Here is a 22,592-nt window from a genome sequence, read left to right as displayed (position 1 = left end):
ACTAAGTATCTATGATAACCACATCAGGAGATCCATCTAAAGGGGCCCGTAGGTAAACAACTGTACTTGTAACTTCAGCAAATCGGTAGAAAAGGCAGAAGAGAGAAAGTCATAGCAGAGGTCTATTTGTAAGTGTTTCTCAAAACGGTGAGAAACCTACCTTTCTGACTTGATTATGTTCCTGACGTGTCCTCGTTTAGACAACCAGTCAGACATGAAACCATACAGTACTCGTGCCGCACTGCTGTTGCTTGTCCTCACATGACCTACCGGACTACTGTACCTCCCAACACTGCCTGTAGGTGACGATCATATGCTTCCAGAGGTTTCCACCAATCTCAGCCCCGGGCCGAGACATACTAGAGGATCATATACACAGAAGTGGGCAAAATGTGACGTGGTAGACGTGGTGGAATAACTCGACACCTCCGCAATGCAGGTCTATTTTATTTATTTAATTTATTTTTCTTTATTTTCAAGGGTGGTGAGGGGGCGGGGGGTGGCGGGGGGGGAGGGGCGTTGTCATCATCATTACTTTTATGTTGTTGCGGCAGTTACATAATGAGGTTATTTGTTAACGAAGCGCATATCACCAGCCTATGTGTTGAATGGAAATAGTGTCTAGCTCACGCTCTCCGGTGCTGTGTAGCCCCTGACTCTGCTGATGGCTACAGTGAGGTTTGTAACTCAGCATTCTCATGGTCTGCTGAAGGAGGCGTCTCATTTGCCAAGCATCATAAAATCTGCCCCAAAGTCTCCCGCCGTCTCAGGAGTAATTGAACCTCAGGACTGATGGCAGACGTTACGCCTCTCAGGCTGTGTGTGAGCCTATAACAGTGCCAATCAGTGTCAGCATCAGCTTGTCAGACCCTGAGGCGACCTGAGCTGCATAGCTGATGTTGGTGCCTCTGAGGTGGACCGGCAAGGTGAACGCTCCCCCTGCATGTGAGGAGGCAGCAGTAGAGGAACAGCCCTGTCACTGTGATGATGATGATGATGCCTGCACACCCTGAATACCAAATAGAGGAATATGGAAACTATATAAATGGACATCTGTGTGTGCGTGTGTGTGTGTGTGTGTGTGTAGCGGGGAGATCTGTGTGTGTGTGTGTGTGCGAGTGTGTGTGCATGCATCCTATGATCAGTCCTACAGTATGATAGTCCTTATGACTAAACCATTCATCTGAAGTTATGGACAGAGATGGATGGTTTAGTCATAAAATGGATGGCTCATCTACCAGATTTTATCCAGTCTGACAGTGATTTATGAAGTTGCAGTAGTGTGATCGTGCCTGGAACATATTCAATTGAATTGAGTATTTAATCAGCTTTATTTTTTATTTATTTTTTCAAATACATTTTTAATCAATGTTCTTTATGTAATTAATGGGTTTTAATGTTTTTTTGACCCCTTCTCATTATAAATCCATTTTACATGATATCTGTATGTCAAACTGATTTCTGCAGGGTCAAAAATATTTAAGTCAGACTACGAGAATAGATTTAATTTCTAATATATCAACTCATCTCCAATTTACAAGAAGACAAAATACCAAGATTTTAAACATCGTTTATTTTTGAATAGTCATTAAACTTTCACAAGTTTCAATGAAGACAAAATAATTAATGACACGCTCTGTTTGACTTTCAATAGTATTTATTTAACCTTCCAAAAACCACACACTCACAGCCTTGCACACAGGCCCAGCACCCACTCTGACATACACACACTTGTGAAGGATTTGTGTAACCAGACATGTTTTGAATAATTTCAGGATCTTTGCAAGCAATTAACCGTTTGATTTGATGCAGTATCGCACTCTGATAATCTTGTAGTATTGAGCACCGTGTTAACAAGCACACTTTGAGAAGTTACAGTAATGTAGGTTATCTCTACTGTTTGTTGAGGTTTGATTAGACAGTCTTTTTCCTTATGGGTCTCGTTACGATCTACTTTTTAGCCTTTGGTTTCTCAGATTCATCTTTCTTCTTCTCCTCAGCAGGTTTCTCAGTCTTCACCTCCTTGGGCGCCTCTTTCTCATCCTTCTCTTCTTTGGTATCTGCTTTCTCATCTTTTTTCTCCTCACTTTTCAATTCAGCTTCTTGCTCTACCTCTTTTTCACCCTCCTTTTTATCTTCTCCTCCCTCTTTTTCTCCCTCCTCCTCTGCCTCTCCTTCCTTCTCCTCAGTCTCCCCACCCTCTCCTTCCTTCTCTTCCTCCTTCTCTCCCTCTTCCTCAGCAGTTTCTTCCTTCTGCTCGGCCTCATCACCACCTAAGCCAAAAGAGGAAATTGTTCATTTTGTTAGTTGTTAATTGTAAAAATATCAACAATGAATTATTCATGCAATGTGCTGAAACAAGGGAGAGTATTTCCTGAGAAAATATCCACACACTAACCTTCTTCTTTAGCATCCTCTCCACCTTCCTCCTTCTCCTCTGTGTCTTCCTCCCCACCTTCATCAGCCTTCTCCTCTCCCTTCTCCTCTTCCTCCTCCTTCTCTTCCTCTGTCTTCTCCTCCTCTCCTTCTTCTTCCTTCTCCTCTCCCTCCTCTTCCTTCTCCTCCTCTTCCTCCTTTCCCTCCTCCTCTTCCTCTTCCTCATCCAGTGGTAGGCTGGCCTCCTCCTGGTGAGCCAGGCTAGCAGAGATGATGTCATCTCCGGTAGCGAAGGAGGAGAGGAGGCGTGCGGTCATCAGATAGGGCGTCCGGGAGCTCAGACTGGGCGGCATGGAGTACACGGACCGGCCATAAGAGGGAGTAGCTGACAGGGTGAGGGAGTACATGCTGGACATGCCCCCAGACCCGCCCACACTGAAGCGAGACTCCTCCCCCTCCAGCAGCTTCCTGTTGAGGTAGAGGACCATGGGAAATATATGATATTGGTGTTATGAATGCTTTCACGTGAAAAGGACAGGATGTTTTAGACAGAAAAATTATCTAATGACTCCTGCTGTGACTGGTAGGTATCCTAACCTAGCAGCTACGATCTTTAAAGGTGTCCTTAGCACTCCAATGAAATAATGATGTAGTCAAGGTTACTTCAAATGTACTCTTCTTACTTTACTATAATCATCATGTTATGTTCGTTTAGGTTTCATTAAACACGACAACTATGGTCTGTTGGGTCCTACCTGTAGGCAGCGATCTCAATGTCCAGGGCCATCTTGACATTGAGCAGGTCCTGGTATTCCTTGAGGTAGCGGGCCATCTCCTGCTTGGTGCCCCTTAGCTCATTCTCCAGATCGCCGATGGTGTCCTACAAGGAAGGGTTAGGAGTCATCCGAAGGACATAAGGAATACAACTGTTGCTGATACAACTGTGAAACTATTTTGTGTCACCAAATAAAAAAATGGAAAATGAATTCAATGCAATACATCTTTGGACTTTTAGAGTCTTAAAGGAGGTTTATCCATAATTTATTTAGTAATTTATTAATTAGTATTCACAAATCACAGTTTATAAACATGTAATACATTATGAATTGCAAAACCTAGTTAATAAACATGTAATAAGCATGTAATAAACCTGCAGTACCACCACTGACCTGCATGGAGGCTATCTCAGCGCTCTGCTTGTCCTCCATGTCATGCAGTTGTTTCTCCAGGGACTGGTTGAGGCCCCTGCAGGCGTCAATCTCCAGCAGGCGGCCCTGGAGCTGGCGCCGGTACTCCCCCACCTCGTCTCTGGAGCTCCTGACAGCATCGCTGTGCTGGGCCACACTCTCCGACAGTGACCCCACCTTCCCACGGAACCAGTCCTCGGCCGACTGCATGTTCCTGGCCGCCAGTCTCTCGTACTGGGCCCGGATGTCCCTCAGAGCCCCGGACAGGTCCGGGGTGGTGGCCTCTGTCTCCACAGCCACCTGGGCCCCGAGGTGAGCCTGGGCCTGCAGTTCGGCCACCTCCCCCTCGTGGAGCCTCTTCAGGAAGGCCAGCTCATCCAGCAGGGTCTCCACCCTCTTCTCCAGCTCGGCCCTGGCCAGGGCGGCCTGGTCGGCCCCGCGCCGCGCCTCCAGCAGCCTGCCCTCCGCGTCCTCGCGGGCCAGCACCTCCTCCTCGTAGCGGGCCTGCAGGGCGCTCAGGGCCTGCTCCAGACGTTCCCTCTGGCCCAGCGCCCCCTGCTGCTCGGCGCGCGCCTCATCCACGGCTGCCCTCAGAGCCCGGGCCTCCTGCTCATACAGGGCCCGCAGGCGGGACGGCTCGGCGTGCTTCTGCCTCAGCAGCACCAGCTCGGCCTCCAGCGCACGGTTCTGCTGCTCCAGCTCGCGCACGCGCTCGATGAAGCCGGCGAAGCGGTCGTTGAGGTCCTGCAGCTGGACCCGCTCCTGGGTGCGCACCGTGCGGAACTCGGAGCTCACCTGGGCCGCCTGGCTCAGCTCCAGATCCACGGAGTGAGAGGAGGAAGAGGGGGAGGAGGAGGAGAGCAGCGTCCGGCCGGGAGACGAGTACTGCAGACGGGAGGTCACGGAGGAGGAGAGGGGGGAGGCGTGGGAGGAGTAGGCCGAGCGAGACCTCCCCCTGGATACTGACCTCTGGGGGGTGCCCTCCACATACCAGCGACGGTAGGAGGAGGAAGGGGTGGAGAAGTAGGGGTCAAAGGCAATGCTACTCATGGCTGGGCTGAGAGGGCGGGCTGCTCTGCCTCTCCTCTCTGTCTCTGGGTGAGTGTGTCTGCGGGGCTGCAGGTTCAAGCCCGGACTGATGCTCTTCTGCTGCAGTGGCTCGGGCTTTTATAGCAGCGGGGAGAGCTCTGACGCAAGTGCTTTCCCCCAAACTCTGACTATGCGGGATCGATAGGCTCACACTGCAACGGAGAGAGAGAGAGAGAGAGAGAGAGAGAGAGAGAGAGAGAGAGAGAGAGAGAGAGAGAGAAAGACAGAACAAGCGAGCGAGCGAGAAGAAGAGAGAGAGAGAGAGAGAGAGAGCGAGGGAGTGGGGGAGCGAGAGAGAGAGAGACAGGAAGAGAGGAAGGGAGGGGTGAGGAGGAGAGAGGTGGAGAGGTATAGAGAGAGAGGATGCAGAATTTGGGAGGATTGTTTTCGAGGGAAACTAGGTTGATAAATGTTTTCTAGGCGGTCTTCTTTGTTTATGTCACATACAGTAACCTTGACTTATAACATCCTCACTTTCATGCACAGAAAGTGAGTCCCAGAGGAAAACCAATGTCAAATGAAGCGCATATCCTGCAACTGATGGAATGTCCATACTTAGCTAAAATCCTTGAGTTTGGACTCATTTGAATGTAGGTCCCTCAGTCCCCTCTGCAAAGGAAGAAAGTGTGGTGTCCTGGTTATAGCTACGGTAATATTCATACACACAGCTGCTCAAACTTAACAGTGACACAGCACCTCCCCTGCTGGCTGAGAAGAGAACTACACCCATGACCTCAGAAGCCCTGCAATGATAAATACACTGTAGCACACACAAGACTGGGTGCTCGATGGTCAAATATGTGGTGGTTTTTCGATGGTGAAAAAGCTGTTGGTTATTCATTTATGGGATGGCTGGCAGGCTAATCATATCTCTTGTCACTAGATATGGCCAATGTGGTTTGTGGATATGTTATGTTGTCAAATCTGCAGATTTGTTTGTATTTTCTTTATGACTCAGCAAACTTTGTCGTTGATAGGAGAGAAACAGTGTAAGAGAATCAAATTGAGAATCACATTACAAATGCTTTAGTTCCGCTTACTGTACATTCTGGGAATACTAGTGCAAGCACTTATATGTTGTAGTCTTAGGAAAAATGACTTTAATCCACCTACACTTATCATACTTCAGGGGTCTCCCCTGTACAGAGGGGTTTGAGGAGAAGCCAGGCGGTCTGTTTTGTGACATTGTCAGGCTAATTCCCCAGTCTTCTCATCTTTCTGCATAACGGGAACCATGACTGTCAATAACACTCAGGTGCTGACACAAACACCCCCTTCCTGGGGGAGGGAGGGAGGGAGGGTGGGAGGGACCTCTGATGCTGCTTTGGACTGTTGACTGACAGAATGGAGAGGCTGGCTGAGTGACTAGACATAGAGCTATGAGCTTGTAACGTGTGTAGTTCTGTATGCACCTTGTGTATCAGGGGAGGCTGGTGGAGGCAGAAATCGGAGGACGGCCTCATTGGAATGCATGGTCTGGAATGCAGAATGGTATCAAACCCAAGCATTACAATGAGCCCGTCCTCTGACTTCTGCCTCCACCAGCCTCCCCTGGTATGTATGCTGCATGTAGCCTCCATTATGTATTCGTCAGCATCTGTGTGAAAGAGCTGTATAGCAGGTACAGTATATGTCCATGCATCTTATAGTACAGTGAATGTGTGTTGTTTGTCTGTTTGGTATTCCTATGGTTTTGCTGAGGCAGCATACACCCCCCATGTTTAGTGAGAACACTAGCCAGAGCACACAGAAGGGAGCGGGGGGGGGGGGCAGGGGGTGGGGGGTGAGATGTAGGGGGTGGGGGAGGTGTGGAGGTGGGGGTGGGAGGGGGGGTGAGGCGTAGGGGGTGGGAGGGAGGTGGGGGGTGGGGTGGGGGGTGAGGTGGGAGGTGTGTGTGTGTGTGTGTGTGGGGGGGGGGGGGGTACGGGGTTACTGCCGCAAGCTGAGTCATCCAAACAGTCCTGCATCCTCTTCTCTCTCACACTCTCCTCTATTTCAACCAGGGGAGGCTAATGGAGGCAGAAATCGGAGGACGGCTCATTATAATGCATGGAACGGAACGAGTGAGGAACGGTATCGTTTGTTTGATACTATTCCTCATTCCGTCCCATGCATTACAATAAGCTGGTACACATACATATACCAACCTAGTTTCCACCATCAAAAACGGATGTCTTGCAATCCTCCCAAATACTGCACCCTCTCCCTCTACACCTCTCCACATCTCTCCTCCTCTCCCCTCCTCTCCCCTCCCTTCCTCTCTCTCTCTCTCTCTCTCTCTCTCTGCGCCATCGCCAGTCTCTCTGCCTCTTTGTGATTTCTATCTCTCTGCAATACAATAACCTAACCCTTTTGTGTGAGTACATCATACGCAGTGTGTCTACGCGCCAAGGCTCCCATTCATATTGTATTTCTCTTTTCTCCTCTGACATATTGTTCATATTTTGATGAGCAGCTGCGGGGAACTGACTTGAGCCTAAAGTTTGGGTTTAGGCCCGACTCCATAAGTCAGTTTTATGCCTACTCAGCTCCTCCTACCTGTACTGGCCCCAGGGTGTAAGTAGGTGGTGAGATCAATCTGAAGATATTGCTGTGTTATTACTGAATTCCAAAATAGGTTTGTTCAGAATACTGTATGTATATGTGACTCCACTGTGGTGGACGAGGATGCTTTATGAAGACCAAATACAGTCATTATTCCAGAGATACTCTGCAGTCGCGTACTCTGTGAAGTGTGATGTTATGTAAACAGTAGAGCAGTGTGTGTGTGTGTGTGTGTGTGGGTGTGTGTGTGTGTGTGTGTGTGTGTGTGTGTGTGTGTGTATGCTGGTACTCCAACCTCTGTGGAATTCTGCAAAGCAAGTTAAGGGGCATATAGTCAACCTCCCCATATTTCCCCTCTGTCGAGACAGTATTGTTGTTGCTACATTTCATACTGCGGTGTATAACACCATTAGTGTGGGATAAAGATATTTGAGGTCCACTGCCCTGTCTCTGTCATTCTGTAGGCTGTTCCTCTCAGATACTCTGCTGCTCTGTAGTGCTTCAGCAGCTAACCCTGATCTTTACACTTTTATTCCACAGCTCTCAGTTTAAAAGTCATGTTGCTATTTTAGGCCGTTCTCTGACCTCTGCCCTTCCCAGCCGGGACATATCCCACTGGCCCGCAGGAGGCCTGGCCCCATTGACCGAGCCCTGCTGTCCGTCAGGGGGTGAAGTGACCTGATTGGTTGAGAGCAGCGGAGGCTACGTCTGCTACGCGGGCCCACATTCCACGGCTCTATAAAAAGAGTGTTGCATGTCTGCCCGGGGTTTACTGTTGGTCAGAGAGTGTGTGTGTGCTCCACAAGGGAGAGCTGTGTGTGTCTTGTGCTTTCGGTCGTCTGAAGAAGCAGGAAAAACCCGTCCGTCCAACATGGCTGCTGCCCACCGTCTGGTCATCGTGCGTCACGGCGAGAGCGCCTGGAACCAGGAGAACCGTTTCTGCGGCTGGTTCGACGCCGAGCTCAGCGAGAAGGGGAGGGAGGAGGCCAAGCGCGGTGCCCAGGCCATCAAAGACGCCGGCATGAAGTTCGACGTGTGCCACACCTCCGTGCTGAAGCGCGCCATCCACACCCTGTGGACCATCATGGAGGGGACGGACCAGATGTGGCTGCCCGTGCACCGCACCTGGCGCCTGAATGAACGCCACTACGGCGGCCTGACGGGGCTGAACAAGGCGGAGACGGCCGAGAAGCACGGGGAGGAGCAGGTCAAGATCTGGCGCCGGTCCTTCGACATCCCCCCACCCACCATGGACAAGGACCACGCCTACCACAAGATCATCAGCGAGGTGAGAGGAGGCGTGGGAGTATTAGTATACATTAGTGGGAGTATTAGTATACATTAGTGGGAGTATTAGTATAATTAGTGAGAGTATTAGTATAATTAGTGAGAGTATTAGTATAAATTAGTGAGAGTATTAGTATAATTAGTGGAAGTATCATAAACATAAAAATGTTTTATACAAGTTTTAAAAAGTAATATGTGATTATTGATAATGACACAAAGTTGCCGAGCCTTATTGAGAAGAATGTGCTAAAATCATCGGATCAATGACTTGCAGATCTCATCACAACTTATTTCAAAGAACTATAACAGAATAAGATCTCAGTACAGTATGCCCTTCAATGCATTTGAATGGAAGCCCTGCTCAAATTACCCAGTCTAACTTCACGCAACACTCTTTCTGGTTACATCACACTTGTCAGCAGCTTCTGCTGTTATGATGACAAATGTCCGCCATGTAACTATTTATTTATTCATTTAGCAGGGAGTCCCATTGAGACTAATGTCTCTTTTACAAGGGAGCCCTGCATACACACAGATTACAACAATACATAATACACAATTCCAACATAATAAAACACAACTAAATCAACTAAACATGCAATTCCACCCCTGACCAGTCGAGGCGCTACAAGGGCCTGAAGCCCGGCGAGCTGCCCACCTGTGAGAGCCTGAAGGACACCATCGCCCGCGCCCTGCCCTACTGGAACGAGGTCATTGTGCCTGAGATCAAGGCCGGAAAGAACGTCATCATCGCTGCCCACGGCAACAGCCTCCGCGGCATTGTCAAGCACTTAGAGAGTGAGTATTATGGGCTGCTTCGGACATAGCTGAGAGGGAGGGAGAGAGAGAGAGAGGGACAGAGAGAGAGAGCGAGAGAGAGAGAGAGAGAGAGAGAGAGAGAGAGGGGGAGAGAGAGAGAGAGATGAAGAGAGACATATAGTATGGAGAAACAGTGTAAAACAGATCAGGGTCAGAGTCATACAAGAAGGTCGGGGTCATTTGGCAATAATAGAGTGTTCCAGGGAAAAGGTTAAAGGTCATGTTTCTCAACACATGTCCGGCCCTGCATGCAGCCTGCAGTACAGACTCACAACAGAGAACGCATACAAGTCTACAGCCTTAGCTAAGAGCAGCAGTAGGAAAGTAATGATACACTGATTGCAATACAGTATATCACCAACCAGCTACACACACACACACACACACACACACACACACACACACACACACACACACACACACACACACACACACACACAAAACATACACACACTGTACATTCCCAGATTACAGAGAGTCTATGAATAGCCAGGACAGTGGAGAAGGCCACAGGCATGGCTCCCCTTACGGGCGTGACCTTTCTGCAAAGGTCGTGCATTCTCCGGAAGCGGCTGGATGGGGGTGGGGGGGGGGGGGGTTGCACAGAGGCTACAGGGCACAGGGAAAGGTCAGGGCTGAGGATGGCTGAAACCAGCTCCTTCTTCCAGCCCCAGTGAAAGAGGAGTATGGATGACCCCAGCTTTGTCAAAGGGCACTAGACCTGGATCTGTGTCTGAGAACTGGGCATCCCTGAGAGATGTTAGCTAACCAATATACCAACCTTTGAGGAAATGCAGCCTTAAATACCTTGACGAAGCCCCATGTCACGATAGGTACTGTATGTGAAACAGATGAAGTTGTTGCAAACAGTAGCCCCGCAATTCGACTGTCTGTCTGTCTGTCTGTCTGTCTGTCTGTCTGTCTGTCTGTCTGTCTGTGACTGCCCATCCCTAACACGTCCGTCCATCTCTCTCCATCTCTCTGTCCGTGTGCCCAGGTATGTCTGACGCCGCCATCATGGAGCTGAACCTGCCCACCGGCATCCCCATAGTGTACGAGTTGGATGCCGACCTGAAGCCCATCAAGCCCATGGCGTTCCTGGGGGATGCGGAGACCGTGAAGAAGGCCATGGAGGCCGTAGCCGCTCAGGGCAAGGCCAAGAAGTAGAAAGGCCCAGTCCTGGAGGCTAAGAAAGAGACTGTTTCCTCCTCTCCATCCATCCCCCCTTCTTCCATCCCCTCATCCACCCCTCACCTGTCCTGCAGTCCATTCCATTATGGGATGTAAAGGCTCCCATTGTAGAAAGGCCCAGCGCTATTACTACCTGTATAGGAGAGAGTCATGTGACCCAGATATAGGTGTGATTGGTCTGTTCATCTGCACAGGTGGTGCTAGCACCCGCCTCTCGTCCACTCAGCCAATCACACTCACGTGGGAGAAGCACGGTCCATTAGGATTGGCTAAGCCCTGTGCTGAGGGCACCGCACTCTAACGACACGGCAAATAAAGAAACCACCTTTTTTGTGTAGGTCTCTTTCCTCTCTTTCTTTCTCTCCTCCCTCCCTCCCTCCTCACCACCTCTACTATGTCTCCCTCATATCTTTTCTTGTCTTTTTCTTTCTGCATATTACATTAGTCATCCTTATCCTTCTCACACTCTTCCTCTTTTGTTCTCTGGTTCTCTCTTTCTCTATCTTTACCTGCTCTTCCTCCTCTCCTCCTCTCCTCCCATCCGTAATTTAGAGGTTTCAGCACAGTGTGGCAGTGCTGCTGTGTAATCTTACCTCAGAGGGTAGAGCAGTGACAAGAGAGAGAGAGACAGAGAGAGAGAGAGAGACAGAGAGAGAGAGAGACAGACAGACAGAGAGAGAGAGAGAGAGAGAGAGAGAGGGGAGGGTCAGTGGGTTCGTTCTGGCAGTGTTCCTGTGGTGCAGGAGTCTGACTCTGTGCCTCTCCTCCTCTCCTCCTGGGTACAGACAGGGCACGCCGCTGGTGGCAGCAGGCCAAGGCCACGTTTAGCCCAGGCTCAGTCTCTCTCTCTATCTCTCTCTCACACGGTGACAAAAGGACAGGTGCAGGGGGCAGGGGAGAGAGTGTGTGTGTGTGTGTGTGTGTGTGTGTGTGTGTGTGTGTGTGTGTGTGTGTGTGTGTGTGTGTGTGTGTGTGTGTGTGTGCGTGTGAGTGTTGGTATAGGGGTGAGGCAGGACATGGGCAAAAGTCGAGTAGCTATAGCACCTCCACAATTCGGTTTATAACTGTAATTATAGAACATCCATCATAATTTATTATATAATGTATTCTAATATGCAACATTAACAGACAAATCACCTTTAACTCTACCTCCTGCCCCCGTGTTGGATGAGAGGACACTTAACGGGATTGCTTAGTGATTAAATTGAACATACATTGCATTAAACCTATAACTGGGGCAGCAGTTTATCAAATAGCCCATTTCACTAACAAGAGACTAGACCCCAAACACAACATGGTCTAAGTGGATAAAATCATATTATATTTCCATCTCTTTAATTAGAAAAGCTTTAGTTCAATCCCCAACCACAACCAACCAAGTATCAGTCTCAGCCAACGTCTTCCTAATATACTCTAACACCAATGTATGACTTCCAATCATGTAGTTTTCACAAAATCGAGTTTATATTCTATTCTACAAAATCTTATAATGTATTAAACCACAGGACTATTGTCTTGTCTCTACTAACTATTTAGAAGATTACAGGTAATTAATGGGGTTTTTTCCAGTAAATTACAACAATAGTTATTCCACGCTGCACAAACAGCGACAGATACTAAAGCCAACGTGTGGTTCGCTGGTTTACCTTCTATAGAAAAGACACGGGCGCCCTCTAGTGGTAGAAGACAAACTCAAGAGCCAGGCTGACACTTTTCATAAAGTCCTTGTTATCAAATCACATTTTAATGGTCATTTACACAATACACACGATGCAATGTAATGAAATGCTTTAGGGTAAGCAACTCCTCAACAACGCAACAATCAAACAATATCAATATCAATTATAATAATCATAATAATAATAATAACAACAAAATGAGGAAACAATAATAATTGAAAATCAATGGCAATAGCATAAAGTGTAACATGTAAAGTGTCAATCCAGTTACAATCCAGTAGAGATGACATTTACCTAATGTATATTCCACACATTGACCTTTAACTTGAATAGTGTTTAAGATCTTCATCTAACTGTATAACCTCAGAGTGGTCTGTAAAGACTCCAGTATTCTCACGTTTGGAAAGGGTACTAGTAGTTGTGTGTGAAACCTTGGTCACGAACCACAACCCACAGGCTGCCGAGATCAACAGGTTGTCACGCACCCACAGTCCGCCAGGGGGAGCTGTTCCCATTACGATGATCACTCACTGCCGCAGTGGCGCTGCATCCAGATACAGTCGACTATGAATACTTGCTGTACACGATGTTTGTGAGAAGAGGTAATATGCACAGTATGACCACAGGAATATCAAATCTGATACAGCTAATTTGCCACTGGCTGCTAAACAAGCCTGATTCAATGCAGGGTAGTAGTAATTTGTGACATGGGTTTCTCATTACTGCGGTTGCAGAAGTCACAGTTAGCTATTCATGTGAAAACACACTCCATCGCAATGCTGCTTTTCTGACATCTAAGATTTTGCTTTTGCCGTTTTGTACATGTAGTATAATAACACAGGCTGTTAGGGTCATGGGTGAAGCCGTGGCCTCAGGCAGTAACAGGATTCCTCCTTCCAGGCTGAGGTTGATTTAAACAGTGGGGTGATGTCTCTACATGTCTTTACTGCAGATAGGTACACACACACACACACACACACACACACACACACACACACACACACACACACACATACAAACACACATTGCCAGGCTTGAGATGTTACTTCACCTGAGTATTTACTCCTCCCTGTTTTCCCTTCTGGAACGTTCTGAGAACAGGAGGTGCCGAGTGGAACAGAGCCTTCTGCAACAATGACTTTCACACGGACACACAAAGACGGCTCCAGCCATACATCCTCTATACATCCTCTGTGATATCCCCATGAGAGATCCCATTTAGGGTCGGACTGTGTGTATTGAACTCTATCCATACAGTACTGTAACTCTTTACTCAGGACAATAGCTACCAACACTACAACAGCAGCCTCACCCACGCCCCGGACATGTTGTTACTTCGGACATGTTGTATACAGTGGGAACAAACAAAGATGTAGCAACACAGAGAAGATTTACTCATTTTTTTGTTGACAAAATGAATACGATTGTATTAATGAACGATCGTCTCATGGGTCATATTGTGTGTTTGGTAACAGTGGTTATATATCAAAGATATATTCCGATTCTGATTCTGATTCTGATTCTGATTCTGATTCTGATTCTGAAGAGTTGCAGCCGTGAATATATACACAATGATTTACGAACCCAACAGCACCCCAAAATAACCCAATGTTCGGAAGCCATATCCATCCTCTATCAGACTGAATGGCAGAGAGGATGTGCAGAGGCTGTGTGAACGTCCCTCCATCAGCGTTTTCTGCTGTGTTTAGCATGTGTATGGACCTCTGCCGGGGAGGGTGCTCCAGGCCGGGACAGGCCCACCTGGGATCAGAGCAGCCAGGATGGAGGGCCCTGTGGTAGGGATCATCACAGATCAGAGAGCCTTTAAGCCATGAAGCCTCCATCCCTCCTTCCCCTCCCTCCTTCCCCTCCCCTTAGCCCATCCACGCTAACTAGCCGCTAAGTGGCAACCCCAAAAGGCTCCACTCTTCTCCCAGGACATGCGGCGGCCTGTGGAGGGGGGGGAGGGGCAATGGCCACATAGGATTAGCCAGCACAGTTTTCCCATTGTCATGGCCAGACCCAACGCCACTCTCCCCAATCCAACCCCGCCCCATCCAATACACAAGCACAGACGTTAAGAAGGGACTAGTGGCTGCTTTATCCCCCCAGGGGACTACACTGCTGCCCTTCAACTTGAGCAGAGGGGAGGTGGGGAGAGGGTATTGAGACTATTGTTGAATTTCAAATGTGTTAGGCACCATTTCTGAAGAGTAGTGAGTGTCCATTGAACGCCATGCTCAATCTAGACGACTGTCCAGTGGTACTGTCCAATTGTCCAATCCTCCGTCGTAGATTGAAGACCCATCTCTTCAGGCTACATCTTAATAGTCCCTCCTAAAGACCTCTTCACCCCCCACTACCCCCCTGAACAAGTTTCTCTCTTGTTAATAAAAAAAAATATTTAAATAAAATAAAAAGTCTTCTTCTAGCATTGTGACTGCCAATGGCCCCTGGTCTGAGCATTGATTACTTTATCTTATGATGACTGATGGATAGACACACTTGATTCACGTACTTAACACACCTTCCTCCCTCTCTCTCTCAAGCAAACAGCCAGGCTCGTACTAAAACAAACTGCTCCACAAACATCTCATGTCACAGCACCACTCTTCCAACGAGATGTCTCAGTGATCTGCATATGAGATTAGCCTGTAAGTGTCTTCTCTCTTGGTGTCTTCATTAAGAGTGTAAGACACTCTTATATTTTACTTGAGTGTAGTGTTGTCTTTGTGTCACTCTTGTCTATAACTGTGTGTTACTAACTATATATAATAACTATACGCTATTGCCATTGTTTTGCTATTATTATTGTTTCCTCATTTTGTTATTATGATGACATTGCACTGCAAATTAATACTGATGCTGTTTGAGTGTCGTGTTGTTGAGGAGTTGCTTACCCTCAAGCATTTCATTACATGGTATCCTGTATATTGTGTAAATGACCATTAAAATGTGATTTGATTGAACTGTTCTATATCGTGTGTGTTTTGTTATGTGTGGACCCCAGGAAGAGTAGCAACAGCTAATGGCGATCCTAATGAACTAAACTAAATTAAATGACAGAGCCTCTGATTAGAAAGAAAGTGAATTTAATGGCGCGTACAACTTCATCAACCTATGGTACATCAACATCCCTACAGAAACACCCGGCACATTAGGGTGACCCTAACCGTAACCATAGAAATAAAACTGGGTGCTGTGTCCCCTGCCGTGATTTACAGAAGCAAAAGGTCAACTTCAACTACATATATGTCTATGCCCAACAACAACAGCATCCCCCCCATCACCTACTGAGCAGTACTTCAAAGGTGGTTAGAAACCAGGTTACAAGACCCCCCCCCCCCCCCCACACACACACACACACACACTATTCTGTTCTGACCACACCCATGTCATCCTCATTGGCCCCTCCCCCCTTTCTAGGATGACCAATCAACTGAAGAGGTCAGTCAGCCCCTCTCTCCCCAGTCTCCACAAGATGAGGGTACGGCCAGAGGAGGAGAGACCTTGAACCCTGCCACTCCGACATCCAGGGACTACCACCTCACACACACAGCTCCCAGTGATACTCTCACAGTGACATAACTCTACCATCTAGGCATCCTGACCCTCATCACACAGACCGTTAGATAAGGAGCCTCCAGCACTAAAGCAGTGTGACTGGCAGACATTGCAGCCGCAGAGAAATGCACAACATATCTGGTGAGTCTTACTCTTTCAGCATTGACTTGGTTGTTGAGCAGTGGAGGTAGAAATTGGAGGATGGGAGGCTCATTGTAATGCATGGAATGAGGAATGGTATCAAACACAAACACAATCCTCGTTCCATTCCATGCGGTACAATGAGGCTGTCATCTGACGTCTGCCTCCCATGTTGTTGAGTATGCATGGTCTTGAAGGCAGGGAGGCAGTTGCAAACATTTAATGAGGAATAGATCATCGCTGAGGTGATGGAGGAACATTTAATTCTGTCTTCATTATGATTCTACGTGTGAGGGATAAAGACTGCTGCATAGTTCATAGTCATCTTTGGTGTGTAAGATGTTTCTCTCTCTTTCTCCAGACCAAGAGGCCTAACCTCAACATAACCCCTCCACCTTCCTCCCTCCCTCTCTCTTTCTCTCTCTCTCTCTCCACCTTCCTCTCTCTCCAGACCCGAGGCCTAACTTCAACATGGCCCCGCCATCCCCTTCAGCTGACCCCTATCACCAGGGCAACATCAGGATGACCCTGGAGAACTCTGACCTCTGGAAGTCTTTCTCCGACATCGGCACAGAGATGATCATCACCAAACATGGAAGGTAAGGTCAGAGGTAGTGATATCTTCATCGTCATGGTTATAGCCATCACCCAATATTCAACAGTCAATACATGTTGTTGACGGAGCACACCAGTCTTCCTGGTTATGTAGCGTTTCTAAAAGTAATTGAGCTTTGTGTTATATGCTGTACCCATGTATGGTTGCGAGAGGAAAGCTGTTAAAGGTGGTTTATTTGTGGGGTAATACAATGTATGTGTGTGTGTGTGTGTGTGTGTGTGTGTGTGTGTGTGTTTCAGGAGGATGTTCCCACACTGCAACATCAGTCTATCTGGACTCCAACCTGAGGCCAAATACGTCATCATGGCGGAAATGATCCCTGTGGATAACTTCAGATACAAGGTAAGCATGCATGTCTTTTAAATCAGCCCACTACTGTAATCAGGCAATGACTACCCACAAGGCATACTGTTGTCTTGATACATTACAACACATTATTTGGAGAGCCACTGGACCCTAGATAAGGACAAAGTAGCCCCACCATTTGGAATATAGTAAGGCATTGTTTCAAGAGCAACCATAAGGAGGTTAGAAAGACAACTCTCTCCATGCATATGCAAAGCCTCCCAGCAGAAGAGCAGTCTGCATCCCGGCTCACACAGTCCAGACGGAGGACCGCCCACTCTCTGTCAGTCACCTCAGTCGCTGCATATCAAAGGACGTTATCACTTCCTGTTTTTCTTCCCTCGGCTGGAGGCCCAATCAATTAACATCTCATCTCGCACCCCCTCCCCCCGGCCCCAATCAAAGTAAATGGGGAACAATCATCGTCCCCAACAGACATGCAGGGCCCTCCCCCCAGCAAACTGCTGCTGCTGCTGCTGCTTCTGGCCATATGGCTCCAGACATTCAAGAAGACAGAGAAAGGAAAACCATCTGTTTCCAAAGCTGGGGAGAAATCATTATAAAAGCATGCATTATGTGAAATATGGGTTGTCGTGATCCGTGACTGTGTACATTTAAAACATAGGATCGACATGGATATAACGTGTTATTTTGAGCAGGTATTTTTAAATGACACCATTCTCACAATTCACATGCACCACTAACCCATGACATGATAGCATATCTCTCACTGTGGGGAACATATTGGTCTTTTTGTGTGTAGGTCTGCATGTTGAGGCTTGTATTGTCTTTCACACCTGGGTAACCCCCCCCCCCCCCCTTGTCTCTCTGCAGTGGAACAAGGAGAAGTGGGAGGTGGCAGGGAAAGCGGAGCCCCAGCCCCCATGTAGGACGTACCTGCACCCAGACTCCCCCGCCCCAGGGAAACACTGGATGACCCAGCCTATCTCCCTCCCCAAGCTCAAGCTCACCAACAACACCCTGGACCAGCACGGCTATGTAAGAAAATCTCACTCTCTGTTTCTACTCATATGTACTGTGTCTCATACCGTTTCCCAGACTTGAACCATTACAGTACTCTCTGCAGCAGTGGAGGCTGGTGGAGGGAGAAATCAGAGGACAAGGCTTGTTGGAATGCATGGAATGGAATGAGGAACGGTATCAAACACAGCGTGTATCTACCTCCACCAGCCTCCACTGCTCTACAGTCTGTGTAATGAACAGTGCAATCACAATAAGTTGAGGTGAATTTTGTTCCCTTTTTTCATCGATATCGTTTGACCTCAACGATAACATAACACACTGTAGCCTGACTGTCGGTTTGTGTTATCCCTTGCTGGTTATGCCTCTTGGTATCATCAAATCACATTTTATTTGTCACGTACATCGCATACAGCTGTAATTGATATAGTGAAATGCTTTGGGATCTTGCTCCTCGATCAACAAGTCAACAACAATCAACAAAACCTATACCTCATATGAGACCGTCCCTCCTAAAGACCTCTTCACCCCCGCTACCCCCCAGTACAAGTTTCTCTCCTGTTAATAAAATAAAAATAAATAAATAAATTTCCAGCATTGTGACTGCCCCTGGTCTGAGCATTGATTCCTTCATGTTATGATGACTGATGGATAGATGATTCACTTACTTAAACAAATGTATTTGTTTCGCTTTGGATAAAGGCGTCTGCTAAATGCCATAAATGTAAATGTAATATGAATATCTCATATCCTTTATATGTTGTTTCCTTCTACCCATCTCACACACACTTTCTTTCCTGTTCTCCCCTCAGATCATCCTCCACTCCATGCAGCGTTACTACCCACGCTTCCACGTGGTCCAGGCTGAAACCCTGTACAGCGTACGCTGGGGTCACTTCCATACCTTCTCCTTCTCCGAGACCTCCTTCACTGCGGTCACCGCCTACCAGAACACCAAGGTCAGTCTAGGAGCCACTCCACCAACAGCACATACAAACATGCACAAATACACTCAGGGAAATAGTTGGTTGGTGTGTAACATCGATCTAACTTTATCATCTTCTAATCTTCATCTCCACTTCATCTCTACTGCTTTCAGATCACTAAACTGAAGATTGACCACAACCCCTTTGCTAAGGGATTCAGAAAGGAGGGAAGCCATACCCGCATCAAGAGGTAAATATCTTATGATAGATCATCAAAATCAAATCAAATTGTATTTGTCATGTACATCGCATACAGCCGTAATTGATAGAGTGAAATACTTTGGGGTCTTCCATCAACAACAATCAACAAATCAACAATACAATTTAATATAGTAATAATAAAACAGTGACAATAGTAGTGCATAAGGGTGTAGTGTAAGTAACAGCAGTAATGATTGCAATAATAACAATAGTAATACAACGTCAAGTGTATGTAGCAGCAATCATTTGTCTGAATGTGTGTGATGGAGAGGAGAGAAAATGACTGTGTATCTTTGTTTGCTTTCTCATAGGCATCGACCTGGCAAGAGTCCTGGGAAAGTTGCAAAGAAATCCAAACGAGACGTAGACACAGAATTCCAAAATCCTCCAGGTATGAATCCTATGAACGTTACACCAGAATAATCATTTACATTACATTTACATTTATGGCATTTAGCAGACGCCTTTATCCAAAGCGACTTACAACAAATACATTTGTTTAAGTAAGTGAATCATCTATCCAACAGTCATCATAAGACAAAGTAATCAATGCTCACACCAGGGGCCATTGGCAGTCATAATGCCAGAAGTATTATTATTATTTATTAACAGGAGAGAACTTGTACAGGGGGGAAGTGGGGGTGAAGAGGTCTCAAGGGTTGGGGTTAGGGTTAGTACAGGGGGGGTAGTGGGGGTGAAGAGGTCTTTAGGAAGGACTGGTAAGATGTAGCCTGAAGAGATGGGTTTTCAATCTACGGCGGAAGATCGGTAGTGACTCTGCAGTCCTGACAGTGGTGAATGAATACATTCACTGAATACAGTTATACAACCATGGTTGCTGAGTTACTACACATTAAGGAACATAATGATATTAACACACTAACTGCCAAAGAATTCCGGAACACTCACCACCTAGAGTGCCAAGTGTTTTATGCAGTATTTACCTCAACAATACTTTGATTGGCTACAAAATGAAGCATCATCATTTATGCATTTTTTGGTGAATGAAGTCACCCGTGGCATTCTAGAATGTTGACAATTTGGCTGACTTTATTCACTCTCGGCACTGAATGAGTTAACAATATGAATTTATCGAAAGATCAGAGGGTCTTGTCAGGTCTGTCCATTCCTGGTCTTTTAAAACGTACCATCACTTCCCTTCCAGAACTCCAGAGGGTGCCATATGACCCCCAGTCAACAGAGGGGAGGCTGGGAGCCCCAGATGAAGTGTCTGCTAAGGAGGATCTGTTCTCCCCCTGGGCTGTGGAGCAGGACCCCTCCCAGGGCCTCCACACAGAGCTCCACGGTCAGGACTGCAGCAGCGAGGAGCAGATGGTGCCTGCTTCCATGGCCTACCAACCCTACAGGTACAACCAGGCACTCACACACACACACACTGCAGGACACACACACACACTGCAGGACACACAGACACACACACTGCAGGAAACAGACACACACGCACACACACATACCGCAGAACAGACACACGCGCACACACACAAACACATACCGCAGGACACAGACACACACACACTGCAGGACACACACACACACACACACACACACACACACATACCGCAGAACAGACACACGCGCACACACACAAACACATACCGCAGTTTTCAAAGGAAGTGTTTTTCACAGAATTACTGTGGCGGTGCCCCCTCCAGAGTCACACTAGCAGCCTTTACGCCCACACAGGAACTAACATACTTAGAAACAGGGCCTCAATATAGAACACATGACTCAGTGTTGTTCTAAACACTTTCTATGCTAGTAGAAGTTAGTAGGTGCCCTCCTCTACGCGGTGCAAGGAAAAGTACTCTGGCATTTGATTGAGTCAGATAGTGTTTGAATGGAGAGTTCACATGTGTGGGTTTGTGATGTCTCATTGGTATCGCAACACATGGAAATAAACCGTCTGTCCATATTTCTTCTTCTCTCCAGGTCTGTGGAGTACGGCAGGCTTCTCTCTCCCTCCTCCGCGGCGGAGGACTGTGGAGGACGTCGTAGCTACGAGTCCCATGGCCCCGACGTGGCCACCGTCCCTGGGGGGCACGAGGCCTCCAGACCTGGCCCAGCCAGAGAGATGGGCCACCACCACCGGCCCCTGGCCCCCCCAGCCATGCCCCCCCAGGACTACCGCCTGACCCCCAACACCATGCCCATGACCTCCAAGTCCAGCCCTGGTCTCTTGGCGTACCCCCCCCTGTATGGTCACTACGCTGCTGACCAGGGTGTCGGTCAGTGGGGGGGTGAGGGGGGAGCAGGACAGTACCTCGGACCCTCTCCCGCCCTCCCCCACCACCCGCACCTCCTGGCGGCAGATCATGGCGCCCCGCAACGAAGCTACGCGGCGCCCACCAACACGCATCACCAAGGCAACACAGCGGAGTGGAGCCAGTACCCACTGTTTTCCTACTCCTGCTGGTGATATCTCTCACTCTGTCTGTCTGGACGTGAAGCTGGCTCATCTGACATACAGAACAGACAAACTACACAAAACTCTGTCTCACTACAGCGGGGAAGCAGGATCCCCCAACTGAAACACAGAGACACTGGATGTTTCAGAGGTGGGAAGTGAGAGCCTACGACGTCACAATGATCCAGAGTGCTTTATGTGGTATTTACCTAGCAACGATACTTTGATTGGCTACAGAATGAAGCATCATCATTTTTGAATAAAGTCACCTTTGGCACTCTAGAATGTGGACAATTTGAGAGACTTTATTCACCCGTGGCACTGAATGAGTTAAACTTGAACTTGGTTGAGGTTGTATGGTTCTGTTCTGAATGTATATGTCAAGAAGAGATATGAGCCTTGTGCTGGGCCTGCAGTCATATTCAGCTGACGGACCAGCAGGGGGCTTGGTCACGCTACATACAGACCTGGACTGAGTTTGCTCTCCTGCTGTGCCTGCCCTTATGAACTGCATTAAAGTACTCATAGGCATGCATGCTTGCAAAATGCTTGAAATGTGTGTGTGTGTGTGTGTGTGTGCGTGTGTGTGTGTGTGTGTGCGCACATGTGTTAATTCATTGAAAGAGATTTAATGTCACGATAATGACAAAATCCTGATGTCCATAAATAAATATCAGCATAAACTGAGATTCAAAACCTTGTTCTGTTGTATAATAATTTTATTGAACATATGACAACAAGCAGAGGCGCTATGAAATCCATAAATCATTCCAGTCTTCTGGCAGCATCTGACACAGAGGCCAGTGCATCGCCCCCTCTCCCTGTGTTCACAGGAAAGGACATAGGAGAGGAACAGAGACACACATACCATCATTTCTCCTCATAGGACACATGGTAGCACAGAGGGACATAATGTAGATACGTTTTAATCTCCCATAGGGGACCCAGTCAAACGTACAGTCCTGACCCACATCTGTGTGTGTGTGTGTGAGAGAGAGAGAGAGAGAGAGAGAGAGAGAGAGAGAGACAGAGAGAGAGAGAGAGAGAGAGAGAGAGAGAGCATGATGGCTAGTGAGAGATGATCATAAGCCTGGCCTGGTTTTCTTACCAGACGGTTGGAGCGTATGTTGCTTAAATGTTTAATCGAGAAAGAGAAAAAAA

The 22,592-nt window shown here is 47.6% G+C and overlaps 3 protein-coding genes across 3 annotated transcripts; 2 read left to right on the top strand and 1 right to left on the bottom strand.

Moving 5' to 3' along the window:
- Window positions 1–1,950: 1,950 nt before the first annotated feature.
- On the bottom strand, window positions 1,951–4,613 carry nefla (neurofilament light chain a; the record flags this gene model as incomplete). The annotated part of the gene is made up of 4 exons (XM_083669583.1): window positions 1,951–2,273; window positions 2,399–2,844; window positions 3,132–3,256; window positions 3,546–4,613. The coding sequence occupies 4 exons, from the start codon at window positions 4,611–4,613 to the stop codon at window positions 1,951–1,953; spliced, it is 1,962 nt and encodes a 653-aa protein (XP_083525709.1).
- Window positions 4,614–7,981: 3,368 nt separating this feature from the next.
- pgam2 (phosphoglycerate mutase 2 (muscle)) lies at window positions 7,982–10,819 on the top strand. The gene is made up of 3 exons (XM_083670107.1): window positions 7,982–8,484; window positions 9,101–9,281; window positions 10,300–10,819. Exons 1-3 carry the CDS (start codon window positions 8,068–8,070, stop codon window positions 10,467–10,469), a joined length of 768 nt encoding a protein of 255 aa, XP_083526233.1. The 5' UTR covers window positions 7,982–8,067; the 3' UTR covers window positions 10,470–10,819.
- A 5,529-nt stretch (window positions 10,820–16,348) lies between these two features.
- Window positions 16,349–21,443, top strand: LOC310804720 (T-box-containing protein TBX6L-like; the record flags this gene model as incomplete). The annotated part of the gene is made up of 8 exons (XM_083670038.1): window positions 16,349–16,476; window positions 16,733–16,835; window positions 17,673–17,837; window positions 18,632–18,778; window positions 18,919–18,995; window positions 19,318–19,397; window positions 20,172–20,373; window positions 20,957–21,443. 8 exons carry the CDS (start codon window positions 16,349–16,351, stop codon window positions 21,441–21,443), a joined length of 1,389 nt encoding a protein of 462 aa, XP_083526164.1.
- Between the last annotated feature and the right edge of the window lie 1,149 nt (window positions 21,444–22,592).

The sequence above is a fragment of the Argentina silus genome, assembly GCF_951799395.1.
Source record: "Argentina silus genome assembly, chromosome: 5".
Classification (NCBI taxonomy): Eukaryota; Metazoa; Chordata; class Actinopteri; order Argentiniformes; family Argentinidae; genus Argentina; species Argentina silus.
Note: the sequence above shows the minus strand (reverse complement) of the source record. Positions and strands in the feature narration are given on the sequence as shown.

Coding starts and splice junctions, on each gene's coding strand:
- pgam2 (XM_083670107.1), top strand. CDS start 8,068: ATGGCTGCTGCCCACCGTCTGGTCATCGTGCGTCACGGCGAGAGCGCC. Junction 8,485..9,100: donor ACCACAAGATCATCAGCGAG/GTGAGAGGAGGC, acceptor ACCCCTGACCAG/TCGAGGCGCTACAAGGGCCT. Junction 9,282..10,299: donor CATTGTCAAGCACTTAGAGA/GTGAGTATTATG, acceptor CCGTGTGCCCAG/GTATGTCTGACGCCGCCATC.